The sequence below is a fragment of the Pelodiscus sinensis genome, chromosome 25, assembly GCF_049634645.1.
Source record: "Pelodiscus sinensis isolate JC-2024 chromosome 25, ASM4963464v1, whole genome shotgun sequence".
In the NCBI taxonomy this organism is placed as follows: domain Eukaryota; kingdom Metazoa; phylum Chordata; order Testudines; family Trionychidae; genus Pelodiscus; species Pelodiscus sinensis.
Window position 1 is genome coordinate 4,937,904 of NC_134735.1, and position 27,347 is coordinate 4,965,250.

At 53.3% G+C, this 27,347-nt stretch overlaps 1 protein-coding gene across 1 annotated transcript in view; it reads left to right on the forward strand.

The window, feature by feature from the left end:
- The first annotated feature begins 2,237 nt into the window (after nt 1-2,237).
- The window catches only part of COL9A2 (collagen type IX alpha 2 chain), a 47,857-nt gene continuing 22,747 nt past the window's right edge, over nt 2,238-27,347 (forward strand). Inside the window, exons 1-15 of the mRNA XM_075908605.1 lie at nt 2,238-2,450; nt 5,047-5,121; nt 9,129-9,164; nt 10,066-10,128; nt 15,089-15,142; nt 15,943-15,978; nt 17,295-17,318; nt 18,754-18,807; nt 19,237-19,290; nt 20,589-20,636; nt 21,877-21,933; nt 23,306-23,359; nt 23,568-23,621; nt 26,697-26,750; nt 27,293-27,346. Of these exons, the coding sequence (XP_075764720.1) occupies nt 2,379-2,450; nt 5,047-5,121; nt 9,129-9,164; nt 10,066-10,128; nt 15,089-15,142; nt 15,943-15,978; nt 17,295-17,318; nt 18,754-18,807; nt 19,237-19,290; nt 20,589-20,636; nt 21,877-21,933; nt 23,306-23,359; nt 23,568-23,621; nt 26,697-26,750; nt 27,293-27,346 (789 nt within the window). The 5' untranslated portion in view covers nt 2,238-2,378. The remainder of the gene's footprint in view (nt 2,451-5,046; nt 5,122-9,128; nt 9,165-10,065; nt 10,129-15,088; nt 15,143-15,942; nt 15,979-17,294; nt 17,319-18,753; nt 18,808-19,236; nt 19,291-20,588; nt 20,637-21,876; nt 21,934-23,305; nt 23,360-23,567; nt 23,622-26,696; nt 26,751-27,292; nt 27,347) is intronic.

The window sequence follows — 27,347 nt, forward strand, 5'->3', positions numbered from 1 at the left end:
ACAAGCAGAATATCAGGTCCAACTCTCTGCAGCTTTGCCACCAATTCAATTTGCTGATAGAACTCAAGGGAGATCAAATTAAAAAAATGTCCTAGTTTAAGTGCAAGGTAAAAATAACTAGAGAGAAGACTTAGATGAGGCTTTTTAACAAGGATATGTGTGCAGTATTATAAAGACACTTTCCAAATTCCAAGCGGTCTCATATTTAGGTGCTAAGTGGAGTAATTAAGCAACCACACTATGTAAAAAAGTTGTGATCCACTCTGCAGTAGTGTTGGGGTTAGGGAGGGGGCGGGGAGAATTAAGCAGCACGCAATAGCCTATGAGACATTTTAAATTACATGGCACTTCCTAAAGTAACACTCCAATCCCAAACACTTACATGTCCATAGTAATATCTATGGGATTCTGTTTGTTTTGCACAAAGTCAATAAAAATCATAACTACATGATGAGCTTTAGGCCTCAATTTTCGGTGTTGTGAAAAGATCTACATAAGACTAAAGTCCAGAAATGCCCCTTAAAAATCCAAAGTACACAGCCTTTCTATTTGTGTGAATGAAACCCCTTCCCTGCAGTGTTTACAACCCAAGCATTGTAGCTATACTAGCAGGTGAGTGAAACTGACTACAAACTAATAGTGTAAGTAACTTGTTCCCTTATAATAGTGTAAGTAACACACCATTCCTACCATCCTGACTAATAGCCATTAATGGACCTAACCTCCATGAATCTATCTGGCTCTTTTTTGAACCCTGTTAAAGTCTTAGTCTTCACCCAGGGGCGGCCCGTGAGCATCCTGTGGCAAGGAGTTCCACAGGTTGAATGTGTGCTGAGTGGAGAAAAACTTCCATTTGTTTGTTTTAAACCTGCTGCCTATTCATTTCATTTGAGGACCCCTAGTTCTTATAGTGCGAGAATACGTAAATAATTGTTTCCATCCAGAATACATTTTGTTATGTGCAGATGTGCACCACCAGTATAAACACAGGCTGCGGTGCCCAAGAGAATTGGCAACCCTACAGGACTGGCAGAAGAGTCTGCAAGACCTGAGGCAGTGAACTGGCAGCAGCTGTGCCGCGTGGCTCCCTGCCAGGGCTGCGAGCAAGCGGCCAGGCAGCCCTTAAGACACAGAGCCCCAGGCACCCTCCTTGCTTTAAAGGGGTGGAGGGCTGCTTCTAGCTCCCCAGCATTGAGACCAGCACTTAGAGAGACAAACTTCCCCTACTGAGTCACTAGTCCAACGCTCACATGCTTCTTACAGGTCTCCTCTTCAAATGCTAAACAGGGCCCAGCTTGCTTAGCATGCATCTGTCAGCGTGACACTACACAAACACTCTCCTACCCAGCAGTCTTAGCAGCGAACATTCTGCCTTTATTGTGTTCTTCCTTCACAGCCCTGGCAGGGTAGTCTACACGAGTGTTTCTCAATCTTTTTTTATCAAGTACCCCCTTTAAAAAAAATTGTAAGTACCCCCAGTACCTACAGTTTTTAGACACACAACATTTTTTTCTCCCATTGCAACATTGTTTAAACAACTTAATCATAGCCGGGTGGGTGATGAAATTTTTGGGTGTAAAAAGTACAAAAATAATCAAGCGCGGTAAAATTTAAAACAAAAATTCAGTTTTCTCCAAATTTCAGTTGTGTTGACGTACCTCCCCAGATGTCTCTTGAGTACCCCAAAGGTACTTGTACCACTAGTTAAGAAACACTCTGCAGCAAGGCTAACGCTGAAATAAGCTTCGCAGTTTGAGCTACGTCAATTGCGTAGCTGAAGTCGAAATAGCTTATTTCGGTGTTTGGTGCGGTCTGCGCAGCAGGAAGTCCGAGAAAGAGCATGCTCCTTCCGACTTCCCTTACTCCTCGTACCATGAGGGTTACAGGAATGGGAGTAAAAAGTCCTCCGGCTCGACATTATTTGGACATGGTGTTGAAATAACTGCTTGTAGTTTAGACGTGGACTATGTTGTTTCGGAATAACGCTGCTGTGTAGACGTAGCCTCAGTGACCCCCCTTCAATTCACAAGCACAGGCTCTCTGGCCAGACTCTTCCTCCTGGCCTGCCCCGCCTGGAAAAACTTCACCTGAGCTGTGAACCGTATGTAACTAATTCCCTTGGTTTCATGTGACAGAGGAAGGCGTGCAGAGGTCTCCTGGCCAATCCCTCTGCCCTCACCTACCAAGCTGCTCCATATTAATGAGGCTGCCCCCACCTTCTCTCCTCCTCCAGCTATTGCAAAAGTCCATCCAGTGGCTGGATTTGGAGGCTTTTGCAGTTGAGGGCTGGCTGGCTGGCTGGCTACACCTGGAATTTCATCTAGCAGAGGGGAAAAGGGGAAACCTCTCTGCCTCTGAGCTAGGCAGAAGCCCTCACCATGGCTAACTCCTTCCGCAGCCTACAACTCTGCCTTCTCCTCCAAGCCATCTGCCTGTGTCTGGCTCAGCTTGTAAGTGTTCTCCTTTGTATGCTACTGTATGGGATGTATCAGGATTGCGGTAGGAGGCTGGGAAGGTCCCCTGTCTGCCCCCCTTTTTAAAATGTTGCGCTCTATGACAAGCCGCTTGCCATGCTGAGTAGCTTCCTGATTCTTTGTCCCTGCTTGGTTTTTAATATGCTTTCAGAGTTTCCCATTCCAGCAGGGAAAATCCAGCAGACTCCCCAGGGGGAATCCAGAGCCCCCATGCCCTGAAATAACCTCTAAATACTAGAAACCACCTTTCTCTCTGTCGGGAGACAGGGGGGGATCTGGGGAAAGGGAGCGCCTGTGTTGGCACCTGGGTGTCGCGGTTCTTTTGGAGATTTTCGGACCCACAAGGTTCTTTCGTTCACTGTCAGTGTCTTTTGCCTCCTGTGCCCTCGGGGATGTGCTTGCATGGTCTGGCATGGGTGGAACCCTTCTGCAAAGGAGCGCCGGCCGAACCCAGGCTGCTTGGTGTCAGCTGCACTCTGGGAGGAGGGCTGCCTTCTTTAGAGCAGTGAGGAGGCAGGCTTTGAAGGGAAGGGTTTGCAGAGGGGCAGCAGGCCTTGTAGGTCCCTGGCTAGTTGTGAAGAGGGATCATGGGGCGAAAACTCTAGCAGGGATGGAGCCAGGCTGGGGATATTCTCCCCTCTTCCGCCTGGACAATTTTTGGCATCATCATGCAACTTAGAAGGAAAAGGGTCCTTGGAAGTGTCTTTAGGAGCCAGAGATAAGCTGGCCCCAATGGGAGGATAGTTTATTAATAGAAGGAAATACTCCTTGGCTCCTCGAGTGTTCTAAGCTCTGACCCCCTAGAATAGCTTTTTCCTGGGAACCAGCGAACCAACCGAAAAGGAAATCAGTATTGGTGAGCAGGAGTGTAACTTTCCAAGCAGCGAGTGGGCGAGAAGACGGGAAAGCACAGAGCTAGGAGGCTCTGAAGGAAGCCCTGCCTTGCCAGGGAGCTGGAGCGCACAGCAGCTTGCCCTGAAGAGCCTGGCGCGGGCTGTTTAGTGGCTCGCAGGAGACGCCTGGGACTCAGCTGAGTCCACTGCAAGGGGCCAGCTCGAGTCGACTAGAGCACCTAGGCTTGGGAAGCCTTCTAACAAAGAAGCATTTGGCAAATCGTCTGTGCAGGACAAAGGTGCCTATTCATCGGGAACGTCCAGGAAACCGGGCCCTCTCCTGCTGGATGGCTGCTAGTTATTTATACGGCGCAAGGCTGCACTTATTTCTTTTGCTCTCTACCGCACGCGCAGAACCAAATAGCCTCTTCCCTTCAGAATAAGTAAAGCATTGAGGGGCGAAGAACAAAGCTCCAGGCTGTCTCGCTGGCCGTGTCCGATGCAGCCAGCCCATCCGATTTTTCTTTCCCAGAATCCCTGAATTCCACCCCCACAGGAGGGGCATGTCTACACTAGGAAATGATTTCGAAATAACTGCAGTGGAAATGATGACTCCCAAAGTAACTATTTCAAAATAAGCTTCTTCCCCGAGGAAAGCAGAAGGACAAATATCGAAATAACCAGCCCATGATTTCGAAATAACAGACTTGGTAGTGTGGATGCTCTGTTTATTATTTTGAAAGAAGGGGGGGTTATTTTGAAATAACATCCTAGTGTAGCCCTGGGCTCAGACTCTTTCCAAAAGAGGAGTAAGGGATTTTTCTGTGGAACTCCTACCAGCTTAGGGTGCTTCTGCAAAGAACCAGATTCTTACCATGGGCTGAATAGCATGTTGCCCCAGCGCAGAGGTACCCCGGGACCTGTTGTGCGCATGTGGCCAAGGGACTGGCACGGTTAAGTCCCCTAGCAGAGTTTAAGGCTAAGATTTGCAAAATTGCCTAAGGGATTTGGACACTCAACATTATTGTCACTGGGGCATTTAAGGCTATTTCAGCCTCAGTCTTTAAATCCGGATCAGCTAAGTGAGCTGCACACACGGAGGCTGCTTTAAAGTGCATCCTTCAGGCTGGGGCTGCCTTTTGGAGGGGGGATGGCTGGGTGGGAGCAGAGTCTAGTCTTGCACTCCAGGGCTGTAATTCCTCTGGCTTCCAGAGAGCTACTGATTTCCCCCAGCGTGTCTGAGATCAGAGTTAGGCCCAGTGTAGACAGGATGAAACTTCAGCCCCGGTTGGGGTGTGCGAGAACAAGGAGCAGAAGCGGGGAACAGCCTGCTTAGAGGGGAGACGTGTTCGCAGGCCTGTTCCACTCATTCCTGTATTAACCCCATCTATGCGGTGGGAGAAGCTTCATGCCTGCTTCCTTCGCAAGTCAGGACAAAATTGTTCCTGGCTGGGCTGCATTGCAAGGGGGAAGCAGCTGGTACTCCCCAAGCCTGGAGCTGTTTGCTGTTTGCCTACTGTGTGTCACCTCCTCCCAGCTCCTTGGGGAAGGGGTCCTCATGGTCCGGACGTGATCGGATGGCAGATGGTTGTAGCCTCATACCCAGGGCTCCCTGCCGCTCTGAGAGTCCCGCCGGTCTCTCCGCGCCCAGACGTCTCCCTGGGCTAGCAGGGCTGTGAGCTCTCTGCTTGGTGCAGTCTCCTGACCGGGAACGTGTGCTTCTCTTTCCTTTCCCTCAGCAAGGTCCTCCAGGAGAGCCCGGGCCTCGAGGGCCCCCGGGTCCGCCAGGAGTGCCAGGATCCGACGGCATCGATGTGAGTACACAACTCAGGAGCCTGAGCAAGCCATGGGGGGAAGGAGGAGGGGGAAGGGAGATACAAAGAGGGGCTTTGTGTCCCGATACCTAGTTGCACGTCCCAGCTGTGGCCAGCGGAGGGAGGAAGTGTGCACAGTCTGGGTGCTGAGTGACAGGGCTGCTATAAAAGCCCCCCTCCCCCAAGTTCTAATTAAAAGCCCCCATTTGGCTCCAGTTCAGATCAAGGATAAAACTCCTCCTCGCAGCAGAATCAGGCTTGGCCTGCAAGCCTCTGGGGAGCCAGCCAACGTCATGCCACTGGGCTGGCTGCAGAAGTCACTGGGTGAAGTTTTCTGGCTTGTTACGCAGGAGGTTGGAGGATAATAGGGAACAAAAGAGTAGATGGGACCCCCTGGCTCACCCAGCCCTCTGCCATCACAGCCTCCCCTCTCCCGCTCCCAGGCATGCAATTCTGTTCACGAAATTACCGAGCTTCCTCCTGAAATTAACTTGGTGAAATGTGACCGTCACATTTATGGATCTTAGCAACTAGCAGGGAGCTGCTGCTTTGCCTAGTGGGTGGAATAAAAGACACAGATGCTCTTAAATGCCAAGGACTAAATCACGTCACTCCAACAATGCAGGGCAAGTTGGAGCAGGGCAGAAACTGGGACAGTGATGGTTTTAACCGTCTCACTGCCGGCTCTCGCAGCCTCACCGGCACCCGACCATCTCTGTCTATGGGTTTGTGCTGTGAGCTGTGCAACAGGACCCTGGTTTTAATCAGGACTTCAATGTTCTACCGCAATACAAATACAAATAAGAGCGTCCACCAGAACTATGTAAAATCCTGTTTAATTAGTTAGCGAGTTAAATGTTAACTTTAACAAGTTAACAGACTAAATGGGGAGCAGACGGGGAGGGAGGGATGGCTGAAGTACCCCTGCCCACAGTGCGCCCGCACTGGGCCTGCCACGGATGGGGTCTACTCCAGCCCCCACGGGTCAACCGTAACTGGTAAGCATCACCTGGTAAGGGTGCTGCTTACCAGTTAACAGGGAAACCATTCACATCCCTCATCCACCATTGTGCCTATAAAGAGATGCTTGGGTTCAGCACGGGCACAGGGCCTCCTTGTCCATTTCAGAGTAGCCTGGTGAAGGAAGCAGAGGAGAAAAGAAGCATCCGCAAGAGCTGACTGAGCTGCAGCAAAAGCCAGCAGGGAGCTATTTAAAGAACTGGCAGGGAGCCGGATTGTAATAGGACAGGACCTGTCAGAAATGTGAAGTTTCTTTCACTCCTGGACAGGAGCTGCTTTCGAAGTCCCTAGCGGATGGATTTGCAAAGCCATTTTTTTTTCGGGGATACAAATCGATAGCCAGGCAGGGAAGACTTGTTTTCAGGGGCCAGATTTTCAAGGGAAATTAGATGCCCGAAGGTGAGATTTTTCCAAATCTCGAAATCAAGGGGAGTTTAGTGTTTGTCCCAATCCTAGTGGGGGATTATCTGAGCCTTTAGGCTCTGAAAAACCTCTGAAAATAGCTCAAAAATGGTCAATAATGAAAATAACTATTTGCAAAGCCCACTTCCCCACTCCCTGCAGCCCTGGCCAAATCACGCCGGGCGGAGCCGGAAAGGAATCAAAAGTCTCTGAGAATAACTGAAAATCAACCATCAAGCACCAAGCAAAAGGGCCCGATCCTGAGGCTCCCTCACTCAGGCAGCTCCCGGCGATTGTAAAAGGAGGGTTTGGTGGGCTGGGGCCCAAAGAGGAGAGGTGCAGAGCGGAGGCTAAAAGTGGAAGAAGGAGCAGCGGGAAAGGTTCTAAACCCGGCTCCGGCAGGGAGACTGGTCGAAGATGCCGTTGGGGGAGACAGAAAGGGTACCGCTGGGTTTGAAGGGGGAGGAGTGGGGATTGGGGCATTCAGAGCTAGGGGGTGATTGCCGGCTCGCTGGAGATGTGGTGGTGAGGTTTCTGAAAGGCCTACAGAGCACTCACTCACACCTTCCTCCCCCACCCCGAGGCTCAGGAGGGTGTCTGGATTTAGACCAGGCCTATAAGTACACAAGAACTGGCTGGTTGTCTGGGCCCAGCCCCTTAGGAGAACCGCACCGTGCTCAGTGTGGGATTTTGGTGCTATTTATACATGGCATGCAACAGTGGACCCGGGGGCGTGGTTGGGGAGGGGGCGGAGAGCAGTGGCTTTTGACCAGCTGTCGCTCTTCCAAAGTCCAGTGGAGCATTTGGCCCGCATTAGCCCGGGCAGGGATGCAGGCCGAGCACACCTGGTTTGGGAGTGAGCGGCGTCTCCATGGCGACGTGGTTGACATGGCGACATCCTTTGCATGCAGCTAAGTGACCATGTAGCGCTGGTGAAGGCCGACGATGCCTCTTTATTGGCATCCGCACCCCTGCATGACTATCAGACCCTGATGCCATGCATGAGGGGGCGGCTTCAGAGAGGGGCTGGCCTGGGGCCTGTTGTTGCCCCCCTCAAGGCACAATCGAAGTACTACACCACGCTGAATTTCAATGCTGGCAGCCCCCTTAAACTGTGCCAGCCCAGGTCAAATCAGCGTTCGCCCCGGTGTCCTAGTGTATGACACGCCGGGCCTGGGATGACCTTGGAGCAATCCTTTCAAGCCAGCAGCCCCCAAACTAGGCCACGGTGTGGCACCCCTCTGAAATTTAAGATATTTTTCAGGATGTCCCTCTCCAAAAACAGACTCGTGGTTGCAGCCTCCTGGCTGCACAGAAGAGGGATGTTAGAGCCGTGTCACAGTGGAACCGTGGAAACAAACCTGCCTTACAGCAATGGGCCCGTGCTGGAGCCGGGAAACGCGCCACCCTGCTCAGCTTGCATCCAGCCTGCTTAGTCCCTCTCTCTGGTGGCAGCATTTGGGAGTTGCTCTTAAAGTTGCCAGATAGTTTCAGAAAAAATACCAAACAACAAAAACAACACGCCAGGAAAAAGTTTCTGGAGCAAAAAACAAAACAAAACACCCCACCCCAAAACCACTGTGGCCCCTTTAAAAACCGTGTGGTGAGGCTTTTTGGCTCTAATTGGCTGCCAGTGGCTTCCCACCATCTTGCCTCCCTGCACCAGGTTGTACAGCTCCCCTGCGGAACCCGATAAGCACTAGGGTTGCAAGGCTGCCTCCATATTGAGCTGGACAGCTCCAGATTTTCACCTCCTGGCCAGGAAAAAATCAGAAAGTACCGGGCATTTTAGGTGTCTGGCATTTTCTGATTTTTTTTTTTTTTTACTGGACAGGAGGAGAAAATACCAAAGTGTCCGGTTCAACACGGGACACCTGGCAACCCTAGTTGCTCTCCCGTTCTGACCTGTGGCCTCTGCTGCTCCAACCTCTCCTGCTCACTCTGCCCTTCAGTCCTGTCCCCCTGGGCCAGATTATCCATTAGGCACAAGAGGCGCAGTGCCTAGGGCCTACAGAAAAGTTTAAGGCTTACGGAAAGTTTAGAGCCTAAAATAATTCATAGTTGACTCAAAAATAAGAAAAGAAAACTGCTAAATCAGACTTAATAATTTGCTATCTTTAGCCACACAACAACTTACGGGTATAACATACAATTAAATATCAGGCATATCGGAGATAGGGCATTTCTCCCCTATATCATCTAATTTAAAGGCCTACGATTATGAGAGAGCCACTAGGGCCTATGAAGACCATAATCCAATGCTGCTGTCCCCTCCCTGTGGGTTCACTGCTCCTGCTCCTTCAGGTTTTGAATCCCTGTTCCATTGGATCCTGGTTGAATTTGACACCAAAGAAGCTGCCCGGCAGCCCAGATGGGGACAGGAAGCTGTTTGGAGACTTGACGCCCGCCTGGGTCAAAATCTGCCCGATGGTAGATCCACGTCCAGTCTGGTGGTTCTCAGCGATGGCACCTGGATGAGTTTTACAGCCCCTGAGAGCGATCTTGGGGACCAGTCTATCTGGCACTCAGGAATGGAAGGCTCTGTGGAAGCCCAGACTGTTTTATAACTATCTCTTTTTCCCTAGGGTGACAAAGGCCCGCCAGGCGCTGCTGGGACCCCGGTGAGTGTGCGACCAGCTGTCCGACATGCTTTGGTTTCCACACCTTTTCAGGACACGTTAAAATGATGGGGACTAAATTAGCTATTACCACTTGGAAAGATCTTGGAGTCATTGTGGATAGTTCTCTGATAACATCCACTCAATGGACAGCAGCGGTCAAAAAAGCAAACAGAGTGTTAGGAATCACTAAGAGAGGGATAGAGGATAAGACAGAGAATATATTACTGCCTCTGTATAAATGCATGGTACACCTACCTCTTCAATACTGTGTACACATGTGGTTGCCTCATTCAAAAAAGAGATCTTGGCATTGGAAATAGTACAGAAAAGGGCTACACAAATGATTAGTTGTTTGGAACGGCTGCCATATGAGGATTAATAATACTGGGACTTTTTAACTTAGAAAAAAGGTGACTAACGGGGGGATAGGCTAAAGGTTTATAAAATCATGACTAGTGCAGACAAAGTGAACAAAGAACAGTTATTTACTCCTTCCCATAACACTAGAATTAGGGGTTACCCAATAAAATTAATAGGTAGGAGGTTTAAAACAAACAAGAGGAAGTGTTTCTTTATGCAATGCACAGACAATCTGTGGAACTCCTTGCCAGAGGATGTTGTGAAGGCCAGGAATTAAACAAGGTTCAAAAAAGAACTAGATAAATTCACAGAGGTTAGGTCCATCAATGACTATTAGCCAGGATGGGAAGAGATGGTGTCCCTAGCCTGTTTGTCAGAGGCTGGGAATGGGCGAGAGGGGGTGGATCACATGATGATTCCCTGTTCTGTTCACTTCCTCTGGGGCATGTGGCATTGTCCATTGTCAGAAGACAGGATGCTTTGTTCTGACCCAGTACGGCCATTCTTATGGTCTTCATTTTTCCCAACTCCTATTTTAAAGGGCTCCAAAGGGGAACCAGGCGTTCCAGGTCCGGATGGGCCCGTGGGGAAGCCAGGCATCGATGTGAGTACAATCCCATTCTCTTCTTCCTGCTGCTGATTCGATGGCGGAATCGCCTCCCGTTCTGCACCTTCGACTTGTTGCTCCAGACTTCCCTGCTCAGCAAACCTTTGCCCAGAGCTTCCGGATCTCATTTCACCCTCAGCAATCCTGCCTGGTACATGGGCTGCAGGGGCTGGAGTCACAGATACGTCTGGCTTCCCTGTGACTCCTCCCAAACGGGATTCCAGTCACAAGGCTCACGGGAACTGGGGAGCTTGCCGGGAAATGTAGTCTTGGAGATAGGAGGAAACAGCTGCTCTCAGAGGAGGAAATGACCCTTCCTTTCATGTGTTTGGGCAGGAGGAAGGAGGGGGGGATGGGCATCAAAAGAGGTGGGGGTTGATCATTGTAGGCGTTGGTGGGTCTGGAGCCCCTCCCAGAGGCTAGATAGGAGTCCGTTCTGGGGAGCAGAGACTTGTCATGGCTCCCTCCTGTATGACCAGTGAAGGGGAGACCCCAGAAAGGGGAATCTAATAGAAAGACTGAGTCTCAAGGAGATCCCCATCAAGGGGGATGAGTCTGTCTCCGAAACAGCACCTGTCCCAAGAGCGGGAGGGCCGGCCAGATAAACCAAGAGCCCAGAGGACATGAGTGGCGGAGGAAGGCTCAGCTGGGGGAAAGCAGATGAAGCCCCGCCCCTTCTGCCCAAAGCCCCGCCCCTTCTGCCCAAAGCCACACCCCTTCCCGAGACCGTGCCCCTTCACAACCTTTCCCCCCACCCCCAACCAAGCCCCGCCCAGCCCCAGCAGAGGGCCAGGGCTGCAGTGCGGTGCATGCCCAACCTTCCCTGGCTACTGGGGAGATGGGCGGCCACATGGCACAGCCCTAGCCTTCACCGGCTGCTGAGGATCCAAGCTGCCACACGGCGTGGCTCAAGCCCCGCCCGGGTGGCTGGGCAGTGTAGGCAATTTTGGGAAGGCAATGCTTTCCTTTGCCTGCATTACCACCGCCCAGATCAGAGGGTGCTTTGTGTTCCCAGCCTCACTCACTTATGCCAAGGCAGCGGTTTGCCCACAAGGCTCCGCGCGTGTGCTCCAGCCCCCACCAGCTGCTCGAGTCATTCACCCGCTCGCAGCTCTGCCCCGCCCCAGCCTGCAGCGGCATGAACCCTCTGCTAGTCCCTACCAGCCTCCCCTCCCTCCTCAGTTCTGCCCTGGATCAGCATTGGATCAGGGTCAGAAGCCCCCAGACCATAGAGGCACTGGGCACCTAGCCAGGCTGCAATGGAGAGTTCTCTAACCACAGCTGCTGCTGCGCTAGGACCCGATTTGGAGCTCATGGATGCCAGTGTGAATAACTGGAGTCACTCCCGATTTACACCAGGGCAAATGAGATCCAAAGCTGTCCCGTAGGCTGTGTCTGAACCGGCAACAATGGGGTCTGCCATTCTCCAGCAGGACAGCTCCGGAGCGGTACCATCAGGAGCAGCAGAAGTGTAGACAGGATTCAGGGGTGGGGTGCACCCCCATTTTTAGCACTGGGCCTTGGGGCTCTCAGGGGCTGTTTCAAAGCGCTGCAGGGTCTGGGGTTTAAGAACTGCCGTAAGGACGGAAGGGAGAGAGAGAGAGAGAGAGAGAGAGAGAGAGAGAGAGAGAGAGAGAGTGTGTGTGTGTGTGTGTGTGTGTGTGTGTGTGTGTGTGTGGAAGGCACGCCCTGTTGGAGTGCTCTCAGGGTGAGAGAGAGAGAGTGTGTGTGTGTGTGTGTGTGTGTGTGTGGAAGGCACGCCCTGTTGGAGTGCTCTCAGGGTGAGAGAGAGAGAGAGAGAGAGAGTGTGTGTGTGTGTGTGTGTGTGTGTGTGTGTGTGTGTGTGTGGAAGGCACGCCCTGTTGGAGTGCTCTCAGGGTGAGAGAGAGAGAGTGTGTGTGTGTGTGTGTGTGTGTGTGTGTGTGGAAGGCACGCCCTGTTGGAGTGCTCTCAGGGTGAGAGAGAGAGAGAGAGAGAGTGTGTGTGTGTGTGTGTGTGTGTGTGTGTGTGTGTGTGTGTGTGTGTGTAAGGCATGCCCTGTTGGAGTGCTCTCAGGGTGCAGAGTGCATCTGTGTACCGGAATGACTGTGCTGGGGAGGTGGCAGTATCTGTGGCCTGGCAGCATGCGTGGTGTGTTCTAATGTGAGCAGTGCTGAGTGCGTGGGGGGGAGGAGGCATTGGCCTGGGTGTGTGTGTGTGGGGGGGGGGGGGAACAGCTGATATTCCACCATGTGCACTGAGGGCTTTGATTCAGCTGGGGTACGTCTAGACTACAGGGTTTTGTCGACAGAAGTTTTGGGGGGAGGTCCTGGACTTGGCGCAAGCCAGGAGTGAGCTGGGCTGCTGGCCAGCCTGCTAAAAACTTTACTGGCGGGGGAGGGAGAGAAGGAGTTATGCGTGTAGTCTATAGCATTAGCCGATAAAGCATTTGCTTATCGGTTAATCGACTACACTGTTGCATCCCCAGTCAAGGGGTGTTTGAGTTTAACGGGTAGGTGTGTATCTCTGGAAGGTATTTGTGAATGTGTGTTTGTGTCTGAAAGATAGAGCTAGACAGACAATTACAGACAGGCAGAAACAAACACACTTAAACTATACAATCCTGGGGGTGTTTTCTGCACTTGGAAGCCATTTCTTAAAACCTGTTAGCATCTATTCATGCCGTCACTAATAAATTAATAGAATAATAAACCTTATCACAATGTTTAATTCATCCACATTAATCCTCCTGCTACAGATTTTAATAATTAGGATAAAGTAGAAAAGAATTGGTCTGAATACAGAGTCTTTCATATTCACCGTGACACCTGGTGCTTTGCAAAGAGCCTCCAAAGCATGACAGTCTTCTATTTTATTATGGCTCCAAATGCAACAATTGCAGAATTCCCCCAGGACTGAGTGTAGCTTAATCATTTAGGAGTGGATATGTTAACCACTTTAGAATGAGTCAGATCCAGATCTCAGTGGCCTCGGGTGGTGTTAATCCACAGTGATTTTGGATTTACACTGGTACGATTGAGATCAGGCTCTGCATATTATTACGTGTCTGTCTATCTGTTTAGCTTTCCATCCGTGCTCCCATATCTGTCTGTCTCTCCTATTGCAGTATCGGGACACAGAGTCAATGTTTATCTCTCTAACAACGGACACTTGATTTTGATTGTTTTATTTTGTATAATTTTCATTCTCTGTACCTTGGAGGAATGGGGGGGCTTTGGAAAGGAGCTGGTTTTGTCCCTCTGAGGACCTGATCCTGAAACCATGAATCCCATAAGTAATCCTTTCTCATCCAAGGAAGGATTTACTCCTGGAAGGGTTGCAGGATTTGTAGCTTCTTCTCACCCACCCTGGCGTTTCTCTCTCTCTCTCTCTCTCTCTCTCTTTTGAATACGTGAATTATGCAATGGCAACTCATTTTTTGTGGGTTGTGTTCTCCATCTGATCCTGCAGCCTCACTCCAGGGGCACAAATTCCTGCGAGCAAGACTCCCATCTCATTCCGACGGTGGTGGAAATCCAGCGTAACTCCACTGATTTATAGTGAAGTAAATGAGATTAGAATCTGGCCCAATGATTTCCGCTGGGATTAGTCACATGACTGACAGCTGCACGATCAAGCCCTTTGTCAAATACCATCCTGACCTGCAGGTTCTTTGCTTTTCTAGCTCTGGGCTCCCCACTGCCCAACAGCTCTGTCAATGAACCTTTATCTTGCCTGACAGCCTCCCTTCTTTCCAGCCCTGGGCTCCCGGTACAGCTCTGCCCAGGTCCCTCCGGCCTGGTCTGATTTGGGGCCTTTTGCCAGGCTACACAGATTTCCCTAATGTACCGCGGTTTGAGCCTGATCGTCCATTTCACATCCCCCTACACATGCTGCTGGTGCTTGGAGTCTAGTGCATTCCCAGCCTTCCCCACAGCAGTCCAGCTGTTCCAGCCACCGGCCTTTACAGTCAGGCCCACCAATGAGGGCAGCAGGGGCGGCGAAGAAGGTAATTGCCCCAGGGCCTGGCAATTCCAAAGGGCCTGAGAATCCGGCTGCTGATGCAGCAGAAGTGGCAGCCAGAACCCCACGCCCTTTAAATTGCCGCCGGAGTGCTATGTGGCATGTTCCAGGGGGTTGTGAGGGCTGGCTGCCCCCAACCCCGCCCCTTCTGCCTGAGGCCCCGCCCCATCTGCCTGAGGCCCCGCCCCTCCCAGGAACACAGAGCCAGGGCCCACTCCACCGTGCCCAGAGGCCCAGCGAGGTTGTCAGCCCCGCTGTCTACAGTGCAGAGAGGGCCAAGCCTGCTTTTGTCTAGCGACTTCTTTGTTGTGTCATAAATATCCGCCAAGGATGCACCAGAGTAACTTCCACGTGGGATGTGTACACAGCATGGCAGAGGGCAAGGTCTCTGTGCTGAGACCTGGCAGCTGAGCTTGTGTCGTGGGCAGATGCTGGCACAGCTGTGGCCCGTGGCCATGTGGATGGTGCTGCTGCTGCTCCGGGGCAGCAGGGACGTTTCCTGCATTGGGGTTTTTCTATTGCTGAGAGGTGGTAGCTAGGTTGGAAGAATCCTTCTGTCAGCCTAGCCATGTCTACATCGGGGGGCCAGTCAATCTCACTGTGATGCCCCAAGCAGGAGTGAGTAGCTAAATCCATCACAAGTTGGCTTGAAAAGAAGGGCGTCTGGATGGGCAGCAGCCGTGGTATTGCGGAAGTGAGCGGACCCCTGGGTTTCATGGCACTGAGACTTAGCTTTGTAGCAAAAGCAACATTTCAACATGGCCTGCCTCTTGTCCTGATAACAGATTGGCGAGCTCCTCAGAGCTTGTTAACAACCCCGCAAACGAGGTGGCTAAACTCCTCCTCCCCTGCCCTCGATTTCCAGTTGCACAGAGAGCACAGCTGGAGGGGAAGTGACGGGGAAGAGAGTCTAATCATGAGAATGACTCACTGCCTCACATCTCTCCTCCCCTAGGGCCTGACCGGAGCAAAGGGGGAACCAGGGCCACACGGGAGGCCAGGGCCTAAGGTAAGTGACCAGTGTCTGTCTCTCAGGCTCCAACTTCTTGTCCCTCCCTTCCGGAGGAGAGGGTAGGGAAAGAGCAGAGAGAAGAGGGGGGGTTGGCCGGGTTGGTGAGCTCTCTTGGATGGATGCCCACGTTCCCACACCTTGGGGTCATGGAATAGTTGGGATCTAGTCAGCTGTGTCAAGGCCCTCAGCGGGTGTAAAACGGCACCGCACCGGGGAAGGTTATGAGGTGAGACCACATCATGGATTCCGCCTTGGCCTCAGGCCAGGATCCGGGGCCGAGACCAGCCCGAAGGGGAGCTCCCCATCACGCCGAGAGGCCCCACTCAGGATCGGGCCCCATTGCCCAGCCCTATATGTGCACAGAATAGGAGACGTCCTTTGGGGTGAACCGTGAACCCTTCGACAGGGGGGTGAGGACTGAATGGGGTGAGCTTTGGGGCCAGCTTCCTGGAATGAATGGAGACCTCATGGGTGGATTTCAAAGGCTTGGATCAGACCCAGAGTCAGACTGGTTTTCAGATCAGGTGTGTTATCAATTATTATTATTACAACAGCGCCAAGGTTCTCTAATCCTATCTTGGTGTAAACGCATCACAAAAAGACAGAGGCCCCAAAGAGCCAGCCGTTGGCCCTGTTCTATTGAAGCCAAAGGGGCGATGCTGGGTTCCACCCATGGAGTGGACCCGGACACAGATTTTTCAATGACTGGATGTTGTATAATCAGAAAATACCCCTCCTACACCTGCTTCCCACTGCCCACCGGATCTCACATTGACTCTCTTCTTCCGCACTCCCAGGGCCAGCCTGGACTGCCAGGGCCACCGGGACTTCCCGTGAGTATCTGTCACGTCGGCTGGTCATATTGTTATTGCTGCCTAACGGCCTGAGCCTGGGAGCCGGGGAATGCCTGGGCCTCATCCCAGGCTCACGCTGTTGGTGTGAGCAAGTCAACAAAACCTTCTGTGCCTCAGTTTTTCCCATTGGTCAGCTCACCAGGCTCTACCGTGCCAGAGGAAGGCTTCCGGACAGTCCCCTGTTCCTGTGCCTCACCCTTGAGCTAAGAATGAAGGGATTTCAGTCTCCATGGTCCCGTTAGGTTCTGGCCTACGTGCTGGTCAGTTCTGGTGCCAGTCCCAGGGGTGGTATATGTGCCATGAGCAGTTGTCCCCTGGAAACTGGGCAAAGGCCCCCAGTGGGATCTTACAGCAGAGGTGGTTCTGTGGCTGTTGTGTGGGCTACACAAGCTGTCTAGACCGCTGTAGATTTGTCCACTATACTCTCTTCTCCCATCACGAATGGCCTTTCTTGAGGGAGATCCCATTGCATTTTGATGCTGCTACTACCGTCTTACTGCTGGTCCACGAGCTGGTGCCTTATGAACTGTCCAAACCCCAGGCATCTTTCAGTGGGGATCCCGGGGGTGGGGTGGGGTGGGGTGGGGCAGACAGGGCAGCTGTCCCCTGCAGTGCCCTCAGTTTGGCAAGAGCATAGAATCCCTGGGTATGGCAGAGATCTGTGCCTGGAGGGACCCTCAGCATGCAGATCCCTCCTCCAGGCAGGACTAGGGGAGTGTAGGGAAGGTCAAGGATTAAGCAAGCCAGGAGGGATGTATGTTTTTCCCATTGTTGCCCTGTAAAGAGTCATCCCTACCCCCTGAAAAATAACAGGGCTGGGCTCTGCTAGGTCTGAGAGTGTCCCAGTAACTATGGTGTTAGCCTAGAACACAGGAGACTTGGTTCCATTCTCTGCTCTGCCACTGACTCTCTATGTGACCTTGGGTGAGTCACTTAGTTCCTTTGTGCCTCGCTCTACCATCTGCAAAGTGGAGGCGCTAGCCCTGCGCTATGTCTCAGGTGTGGTGAGGATACATGCATTGAGCATGAGGTGCTCAGAGGTTATGGGGGGTGGGTGGTCAGATGAGTGCTGAAGCTAGCAGTTGAAACCAGTGGAATTGCTCTTTATTCGGGGGCAGGGCTTTGCCCATGTCCTTTGCTGTCCCATAGGGTGAGGACCAGAGTTTGACCCGCTGTGCAGTCAGGGAAGTCACTGCACATCTCCCCTGACCCCAGCGGGAAGGGGGCAAAGGGGAGGTGGTGTTGCTGACTCCGATTCAGAGAATTTCAGCCCGTTGTAACTCTTTTTGTTCCAGGGCCCTGGATTGTCAGGACCTCCTGTAAGTACCCTGCTGCTGGGGCTTGGGTTGTGTGTCTTTGGCTAGGAGGGGGTGGGGACAGCTTTGAGTTTTAAGTAAAAAACCCTCAGCAGCTTTGACGGGAGGAATTTTACTGCTTTGGACTCCCATTAGCACCAATGTCAGTCTTGCGCTCCCCTCCTCTCTCTCCCAACCATGGGGAAGATTTTACCCCTGGTGCAAGATAGTAAGTGGAGTGGATCTAGAGCAGGGGTGGGCAATCATTTTTGATACAGACGGGGGGACTCCAAGAATTTGGTAAGTGGTCAAGGGCCGCACACTGTTCCATGATATGAATGGAAGAGGTGCAGGGTCTAAGATGGAGCTTGGGTGCAGAAGGGAGCTTGGGGTAAGGGACTGGGGTTCAGGAGGGAGCGTGGGGTCTGGAAGGGTGAAGGAGGTGGTTGGGAGTGGGGCAGAGGACAGGGGTGCAGGAGGGCGTGAAGAGATTTGGGTTGTGACCTAGGGCAGGAGGGAATTGTGACCTGGGGGGGACAGGGTTTGGAAGGGAGTATGGATACAGGAGGAGGGGCTTGGGTTATGTGGGGAGAGGGGGGCAGAGGATTGGGGGAGGAAGGGATTGGGGTACCAGAGGCTCCTTGCCTGCCCCACCCCCACACAGGCTGCAGAGGCTATGCGGATCTATGAATACTTGCAAGCCTAAGGGGACAAGGGAGGGGTACTTTGTGCGCTTCCTGGTCTTCAAACAGGCAGCTCCCGTTGACTAGAAACTGGCCAATGGGATTGTGCTGGGGGTGGGTCAGCGAGTGAAGCCCCTCCCCCCACTTCCGCAGCTCACAGCTGTTCAAAGACAAACAAGGCCCTGCAGCTGCTTTTCTCAGCAGCGTGCAGGGGGGCGGGACAGGCAGGGAGCCTGTCTGAGGCTCCCCGCAGTGCCAGGGGCAGGATCCGATGGCCCACAGGCAGGGTGTGGCCCATGGGCCGTATTTTGCCCAGTCCTGGTCTAATGGATTGGAGATGAGCCCAAGGACCAATGCAGATACATTCATCTGACCTCTCTCACTGCTGGCACCATTCTCCATTATTAGTCCAGCTCTGCCCTGTCTACCTGGGTGACTGCGACAGGTCCAGTTATTAGTACAGCAGGAAAGTTCCACCTGGAGGAACCCTGTTGCCGTCCGTGGCAGAGCAGGGGCGTCTCCCTGCCTGCACCTGATGCACAGAGAGGGCATGGCCTCCCTCTGCCAGCATCCGCACGAACTTCCTCCATTCAGTCTTGGGGAAAGGGCTCAATTCTTCTCATGCAAAGCTGCTCTCTGACGGATTCCTTGCCAAGGGAGGTTGTTTCCTTTTGGAATCCCCCAGATTAAACGCTGCAGCTGGTCCCAGGGCATTCACCCCAGGGCCACATGACTCAACCCACGTGTTTAATGAATGACTCTCTCCTTTTTCCCAGGGGCCTCCGGGCCAGGTTGGACTTCCTGGGGAAATCGGAGTGTTGGGCCGTAAGGTGAGGAGGACTCACCTCTCTGGGCAGGTGCCGGTTTGTTTCCTCTGACCCTAGCTAGGAATGAGCCGGGTTTTCAAGGGGGCCAGTTGAGTCCCTGCTCTAGTTAAGGTTAGTTCTGGTTGCGGAGCTTAGCTCCTGCTGGAAACATCTTTGTGGAAAGACACCTCCTGGTGATGGCTCTATCCTGTAGCGGTCCTCAGGTGGCTACAGGCTCATGAGCAAAAGAGTTGCTGCTTCGTTTCAGAGCAGCACGGGGTACCTGTGTTTGCTGCTGTAAGTTGTGAGTTCAAGACCCATGGGTGACTAAATTCAAAGAGTCTCCATGCTATGCAGCCCTTCAATAGGGGTTGCTGGATTGTTCACCCAACCTGACTTAGTAACTACAGCCTTTGTGTGTTGACTTTATTTATTGTGGTTGCTTCTTTTCAGGGTGAAGCAGGCCCTGATGGACCACGAGGCCCCCCCGGACCCCCGGGGAAACCTGTGAGTATTAACCCATCTCCGCTACAATTTCCCATCTGGGGCCTTGGCATGACGGGTGGATGAAGGGAGATTCCTCCATCCAGGCCCGGGGATCGGACAGAGGCCACATGTGGCAGAAAGTCAGAATCAGAGCCACAGGTGGCGGGGAAGGGCCCGTTCCAGGGAAGCGCTCCGCACCCCGACGAGGCCTGTAATGTGGGGCTGAACCTGCCCCGCAGCCATCTGCCTAAGTGGAAGGTGACCTCAGTTAATCAAGGCTCATGCTTCAGGGTTTAAAGCTGATCTCTGTGGGGGGGTCAGGAAGGAAACTGCCTTAGACAGGCCGCCAGAGCCTTTGTGGAGCAGTGAGGAGCAGGTGGGTCAGGGGATTCCATGGGCCCATGGTCGGGGATGACCTGATTAAATCCCCTCATCGAAACGGTGGATGAATCACAGCATGGTCCCTGTTTGGCCAGTCAGCTCTCACGGGCAATATGGGGCCTTTGGTCTAGATGTGAGCTGCAGGGTTTCCCATGGCATTGTTTACAGACTGAAATGTGCCGAGGGCTGTGCCGGGGCACTGGGTTCGGACTCCTGGGTGCGGTTTGCAGCTCTGAGAAGAGAGGGTGTCTTGTGGCTAGAGCAGGAGAGGACTCTCAACCGGGACTCCTGGGGTACATCTAAACTACATGGCTCCGTCGATGGAGCCATGTAGATTTGTTGTTTTGGCAAAGTCAAATGAAGCCGCGATTTAAATGATCGCGGCTTCATTTACATTTACATGGCTGCCGCGCTGAGCCGACAAACAGCTGATCAGCTGTTTGTCCGCTCAGCGCGCTAGTCTGGATGCTCCCCTGCTGACATCAAAGCCCTTTGTCGGCAGCCCCGGTAAACCTCATCCCACAAGGAATAACGGGGCTGCCGACAAAGGGCTTTGATGTCGGCAGGGGAGCGTCCAGACTAGCGCGCTGAGCGGACAAACAGCTGATCAGCTGTTTGTCGGCTCAGCGCAGCAGCCATGTAAATGTAAATGAAGCCGCGATCATTTAAATCGCGGCTTCATTTGCCTTTGCCTATGTGTCTAATCTACATGCCTCTGACGACAGAGGCATGTAGTCTAGACACACCCCTGGTTTCTATTCCCAGCTCTGCCAACGAGTCACTGCGTGACCCTGGGCATGTCGCTTTCCTGCTCTGTGCCTCAGGCCCTCCTCCATAAAGGAGGGTGCAGTATTTCCCTGCCTCCATACACTGTTTTGTGATTAAAATGCTGTATATTACCACCCTGCTAGGGAACCTGACGATCTGTTTCTTTCCAGGGTCCTCCAGGGCACATCCAAGGGCCGGAAGGCAGTGCAGATTTCCTGGTAAGAACCGCCATGTCTCCACTATGAAATTAGTTCAAAATCACTAAATTTGACTTAACTCACAATTTGTCAAAATCGAATTAGCGTGTCCACACTATGGGGAAGCCTTGAACAGAGTCCGAGGCAGGCTCCGTTAATGTGGACGTGCTACCTCAGACTTAGAGCCCCAGCAAGCCCTGGGGAGTCGTTCGTTCGAATGAGTCTGGGGAGTTGTTCTTTCAAAGTAGCGACACCGGCGGGTCCACACGACCGTTATTTCGACATAACTCTTTTGGAACGATTAGCGTTCCTCCTGATGAAAAGCAGGAGCGCAGATTTCGAATTCAGTGGCCCGTTATTTCGAAATAGCGGGCTTGGTAGTGTGGACGCTCCGTTTACAAATTCGACCTTAGGGGGGTTATTTTGAAATAAAGTCTTAGTGTAGACCCAGGGTCTGGGAGCAAACTGAATCTGCCAGCTCCTGCCATTTCCTTTGTGTATCCTTTGGGCTGGCGTACAGCCCCGAGCTTCCCCTTTGTGGCTGGCATGTGAGCAGGTGTGTCCCCTCAGGGCAACCTCCTAGAAGTGCCAAGCCCCCTTTGGGCTGCTCATAGAACCAGGTCAGACCCTCCTGTGGGGCTGTCAGACCGAGGGGTGAGCGGGCCCCTCAGCAAGCCAAACCTGTCCCTACTGAGGTAGCTGTAACCAGGCAGGGCTTTCCCGCCTTTTTTCTTCTCCTCAAGGGACGTCACCATGAGAATGGGCTCCCATGTATGCCAGGGGGGAAATTGTTACTTCTGGGGGGGGGGGGGGGTATTTCTCCTGGTGGGTGTCTCTGCTCTCCCCCAGCCCTGCCGGTGACCTGTGGCTAGCTCGCTCCAAGGGTCCCAGCCCAATGGCCAGCGATGTCCTGGCAGGACTTGTTGACTTTGATGCGAGGCGGCTCGTCGATCGAAGCGTGTGTGATGGGAGGTGGGAGAGGTGCCATGGCTCCGTGGTTCGCACGAGACCGCCCCCGCCTCCTGGGTCACGTTTGGGCTGCGTTCTGCTTGTGGTTTCACAGAGCAGGACAGACCCCTGGATGGAGGCGGTTTCTCTCCAGAGCAGCGGACGGGCTCCGTCTCTGGCCCAGCTTGGGGGCTTAGTGCTGGCGCTGCTCACCAGAAGCCCCAAAGCTGCGGGCACCCAAATGGCCGCTTCGCGACAGGCGAATCGTGGTTTCTGAGTTCGAAAAGCAACTTTTCTTTCTCCCACCCACCAGTGTCCCACCAACTGCCCACCAGGGCCCAAGGGCCCCCAGGGACTGCAGGGAATCAAGGTAAGATTACAACGTCCCTGCCCATGTATTGAACCAGGCACCTCAAAGCATCAGTCGCACCTTCTTGAGCTGCTCTTTGCATGACTGCAGCACCGAGGCACCCTAGTCGTGGACCAGTACTAGACGCTGTCTGGACACAAAGCATCTAAGGCAGCAGTTTTCAAACTGTTTTTTTTCTCTCGTGACCCAGTGGAAGAAAATCGATGCCACAACCCAACAGAATGTGACTGGAGTGTGGGCTCTGGGGTGGGCTGAGGAGGAGAGTTTTGGGGTGTAGGAGGGGGCTCCAGCTTTGTGGGGGAGAGGGGTCAGGGCTGGGGCAGTGTCAGCGGTGCTTAAGGGGGGCTAAGACAGCTTCCTTCCTTTCCTGGCCCCGCAGACCATGTCCCAGAAGCAGCCAGCAGCAAGTTCCCAGCCCATGGAAGTGCAGAGCTAGTGCTCAGGGCAGTGTGTGGAGCCCTGTGCGCTCCCCCTCCTCCCCCCACCTAGAAGCCAGGCCTGCTGCCGGCCGCTTTTGGGGTGCAGCGCAGTCTGCGGTGCCAGGCCAGGCAGGGAGCTGCCTTATGCCCCCGCTGCTCACCGGATCCCCCTGCAGCAACGAGCCCCAGTGCCCGACCTCCCACCCCCCAGTGCTGGGTCGTGACCCATCGTTTGGAAACCGCTGCGATAAACCATATGATCAGCCCTGTATGTTGGGTTTGAATGGCTTCGTTTGGCCGTTGCAGGTGTCCAAACGGCTGCACAGGATCCAGCCCCTAGATGGGGACAGACACGCCCGGCCAGCGTGTTACACTGGGGACACCGCCTCGGGGACCTGCCCTCCGCATATCTGCCAGACCCCACCTCTGCTTCCAAAGGGTCAGGTGTCGGTGCTTCAGGCAGGATCCCCAAGCCCGGCTGCCTGTGCCCAGCCCCTCCTGGCATCGGTGCAGGAAAGAGGAGTGCAGGGGGTGCTGCAGCACCCCCTGGCTTGAAGTAGTCGTAACAACCCACGTACATGGTTTCCGTCCTCAGCACCTCCACTGTACACACCACCCCTGCCAAAGTAAAAGAGTCCGTGCGTCAGCTGTGTGCGGCTGCCCTCCATCGTCCTCCGCTGCCCACTGTCAGCCTGGCGGGTGGAAGGACACAGTGGGTGCAGCCCACTCTCAGCCATATGTGTGTCGGGGGGCTGAGCATGGGAGCGGCAGGAAAACGCCCGCTCAAGCTCCTGCATAATGTGTACAAGCGCCTCCCCCCCCGCCATGCACATCCGTGCCGCGTACCCCGCCGGGCAGATGCCGAGTTCGCCCTTCGCTGTGGTGCCGCCCAGGGAGCCGCTTCGCATGAGGGACTCGGAGGAGCCTTAATCCCTCTCGCTTTGCTCCTGCAGGGACACAGAGGCCGCTCCGGTGCCCTCGGGGAACCAGGAAGACAGGGCAGGCCGGTGAGTAGAGCTCCCCTTACCGGGCATTGTAGGCTGATGGAGACGGGATGGGCTCTCCATCCTCCTTGGCTAGTCGAATCCCATCCCCCGGCACCACTCCTCCCAGGGTCCCGTGGGGAAGGGATGGGATAGGGCCAAGAGAGGCTCTGGGTGGTTTATACCTCGGGGGCGGCCGCCTTTCCTGCACTGACGTCTCTGTTCCCCCTAGGGCTCCATGGGCGACATGGGCATTTCCGGAGAACAAGGCATCCCCGGGCCTCCAGTAACGTATTTACTTCTATTTACCATTCTTATTGCCGGGTGCTTCTGAGTGAGACTCACAGCCAGGAGGTTCATTGATTTGCCACGCACATATTAGGTGTTCAGGAAGCAGGGAACCCTCCCTCTCTCCCAGACCCTCCCCTGAGTCCAACAAAGCATAGCTCCCCATGGCCCCACTGCTCCCCTCAGTCTGACCCATCCCTCCGTTAGGGGAGCTTGTCTGCCACAGTCTCTCTTGGCCCTATCCCATCCCTTCCCCTCTGGGGCTGTGCTCAGGGATTCCGCATCCTATTCAAATCCTGGGACACAAGGTGGAGCCAACAAAAGCTCCACCCCCTGGGAGGGCGGAGCCACAGACCCCAGAACGTCACCGATTACAGGAGACAAAGGATGGAAAAAAATGAGGATGTGGATCTCGGGGTCTGAGCAGGGATCCCGAGGGGACAGCAACCAGCAGAGGACCCTGGACAGCACCCACCGTGAGACAGAATCGAAGGAGTCGGGAGAGGAGCCAGAAGAACGCTGCGTGAGCAAACCGAGGACTGGAACAAAGCCCACAGTCACAGGGAGCTCGCCCATCCAGCTTCCTCCTCCTGGACTGACGTTCGGCCATGGCGGCCTGTGCTAGGAGGGGACGAGGCAGCTCCAGCAGTCCTGGAGTCAGAAGTTTTCTATCTGAGTGAGAGCAGGGGAGATTCCTTTACATCCGGGTGTCCAACCAGTTCTGAAGCAGTAGCCACTATAATGGCTACTGTTATAGTGAACTAGCCACACTCAACTGGCCAAATAGCCACATTGTTCAAGCTAATTAGCCACACTCCACTGACCAAGTAGCCACCTGTGGCTAGCACGTTGTGCACTATGGCTCCACATAGTGTCTCCGAAACGCCTCCAACTCCACCCTAAGGAGAGAAAGGAGCAGCCAGCTCTGAGGCCGATGCAGTCCTTGGTCTCCCATGTTGCCACGGGGGTGATGAAGGCGGCCAAGGACTAGGCGTCAGGAGGACGTCTCTGTTGTATTATGGGCTACAGCACTCACAGGCAGTTGTGACCCTGAGCCAGGGGCAGCCAGTATGCTAGGCTGGGGGAGGCTTTTCCTTCCCAAACCGCCAGCTTGGCCCCACCCACACTCCGCCCCCCAGAATGCCTGCGGTAGGCGTCCTGGGGCGTGGAGTCTGATGCTACTCCTGAGGCCTCCTTCCCTGTGTGCGGGAGCTGGGGAGGCTGGGGCCTACGTGCCAGGCAGGGGGTGGGGCTTAGCTTTCATGGGGCGGGGCTTGGCTTCCTTGGGGTGGAGCCTGGATAGAAGGGGTGTGGCTGGGGACTTGTGTGCTCTAGCCCTGCCTTCACCCACTGCCCTGGGCAAATCTCTTTCCCTGTCTGGGCCTTGTTGTCCAATCCCTCTAACGGAGAGATAAATGATACGGAATGGGCTGTGTAAAATGCATTGAGATCTATGGATCAATGGTGCTATGCAGGATCTATGCGTTATCCATGCTTCGCTGGCCAACAAGGAGCCAGGTTCCTTTCTTATTATTTCCTTACCCAGCTCGCTTTATCCAAGCCCCTGAATAGTCATGCCTTTTGCATGCTGCCAGGCCAAATCCGAGCCAGTGACAGGCTTTGTAGCCAATTCTTCACCCCCTGAAGGGCCATTTAGGGTGTTTTCCCTTTATTAAAAATGCAGTGATCTGTACTCCTCTGAAATACGGGTGGGCCCAGATAAGCTGCTGTAAATCCATTTAAGTTAATGGAGGTGGTTCGGATTTGTACCAGTGGCACAGAGGTCAGAATCTGGCCTCGTGTCTTGCATGATGCAAATGCTGTGGTCTATGAGTGCAGAATGCTGCTGTGTTATTTTTACTCCGGGCTTCCTGTCCGGATACTGCCTCAAACGAGCTGGAGAGAGAAGAGGACTTGAGAGGGTAAATGCATTCTTTTGTGAGGCATGAGTTCCATGCAGTGATTCATCAGAAACTGAGAAAACTCTGCCTTCCTCCTCTAACCAGAGAGGCAGATGGACGTGAAACGTGGCTCAGAGCCTGCTGACGATGTAACAAATTCATGGCAGTCACTTTGGTTGCTGTGCCGCACAGCACCACCACAGCATATTCTCCTGCTCAAATGAACAGGGTCCGGCCATTTTGATAAAAGGAGAATCTCTGTCTGCAGCATAGGTTCTCTGACACATAGCGGAGATGTTCTAATCCCATGCAGTAGAGGGCAGTGGTGCATAGGGCCAACAACGGATGCAGTGCAATACGTACGCCTGTAGCCAGTTACCTCTGAAGCTTTGCTCTATAAAGGATGCAACATGGCAACTCTCTTTACAAAACAGAATTTCCAAATCCTGTATAGGACCATTCCTTTCCTAAATCTTGTGGGGGTTTTAAGCATCAAATTCCTTTCACTACCTGTGCAGAGAAGACAGAAATGTACATCCTGGTTATGTGTTTTATAACCAGGGAAGGAAATGGGCTTGGGAGGGTGTTAACAACTTGTATTTTATGACCGGCAAATGGAAGAAAACATGAGCTCAATTTTCCAGCTAACACTGTATGGGATTCTTTTAATCTCCCGTGAAATTGATTGGAAGCAGTGATTCACCATAGAGACGAGTCTCAGCACAGACCTGAGAGCTGGGAATTCCTGGGCCGTGCCTCCGATCCTGGTATTGATTCCTTCCAAGGAATCCTGGCACTAATTCCTTCCTTGAGGAAGTTGCAAAGTGCCTCAGTTTCCCCTAGCTGAGCAATGGGGCTAACACGACCTACTCTCCGCAAGGTTGGGAGGATTAATGAATGAATGGTTCACTAGCATTCCAAAGAGGAAAAGTAATGAACAGGCCATTAATAATAATAAACAGCCAGCCAGGAAGGAGCCTGGGTGGAAATTGGCAGCCTTTGTGGGGAGTAGAAAGCTCAGCCAATGTTTCATATTTAGCACAAAAGATAGTATTTGCCGGTAATGCTTCTAAAAGGAATCACTTTATTCCGGGGTGGGGATATGGTGCAGAGAGACACCCTGTTGTAAATGCAAGATCTGACCAGCCTGGCTTCTTTTCTTACTCTGACAGGGTCCTCAGGGCCTGAGGGGTTACCCTGGCATGGCGGGACCAAAGGGCGAGACGGTAAGCATGCCAGGGAGGCGCTCAACAGCCCTGTGCTTTGCTCTACCGTAGGCAGCCCCCCTTGCGGTGATAAGGAATGGCTCCTTAGGGGTGGAATGGGGTCTAGTGGTTAGATCAGGGTGACAAGGTCTGGGAGTCAGGCTCTGCTAGCTCTGGGAGGGGTCTCTGATCTAGCGGTCAGAAGAGAGGACTTGGGTTCAGGACTGTCGGGGGGAGGGTCTATTCCCAGCTCTGCCACTGATGTGCTGGGTGGCCTGGGTCAAGTCCCTCTCACCCAGCCCCATGCCTCAGTTTTCCCATCTGTAAAATGGGGGTAATCACCCTGTCCCATACCAGGGGGCCTGGCACTCAGTATTAGCACCATTATCATTGCTTGCTGCTGAACCCCCAGAGAACAATACCCTTGGGGCTGTAACGGACGTCCCTATTGGAGATCATTGAGGAAGGGAATTCACAGAGTGACCCAGCTCCTATGTGCTAGGGAAGGACGGTTCCTAACTTGTCAGTGATCTAATGTTCTAAACTTGTGCTCTGCTGCACAGGGTCCCCGTGGCTACAAAGGAATGGCTGGGTCTATCGGAGCCGCTGGCAGGCCGG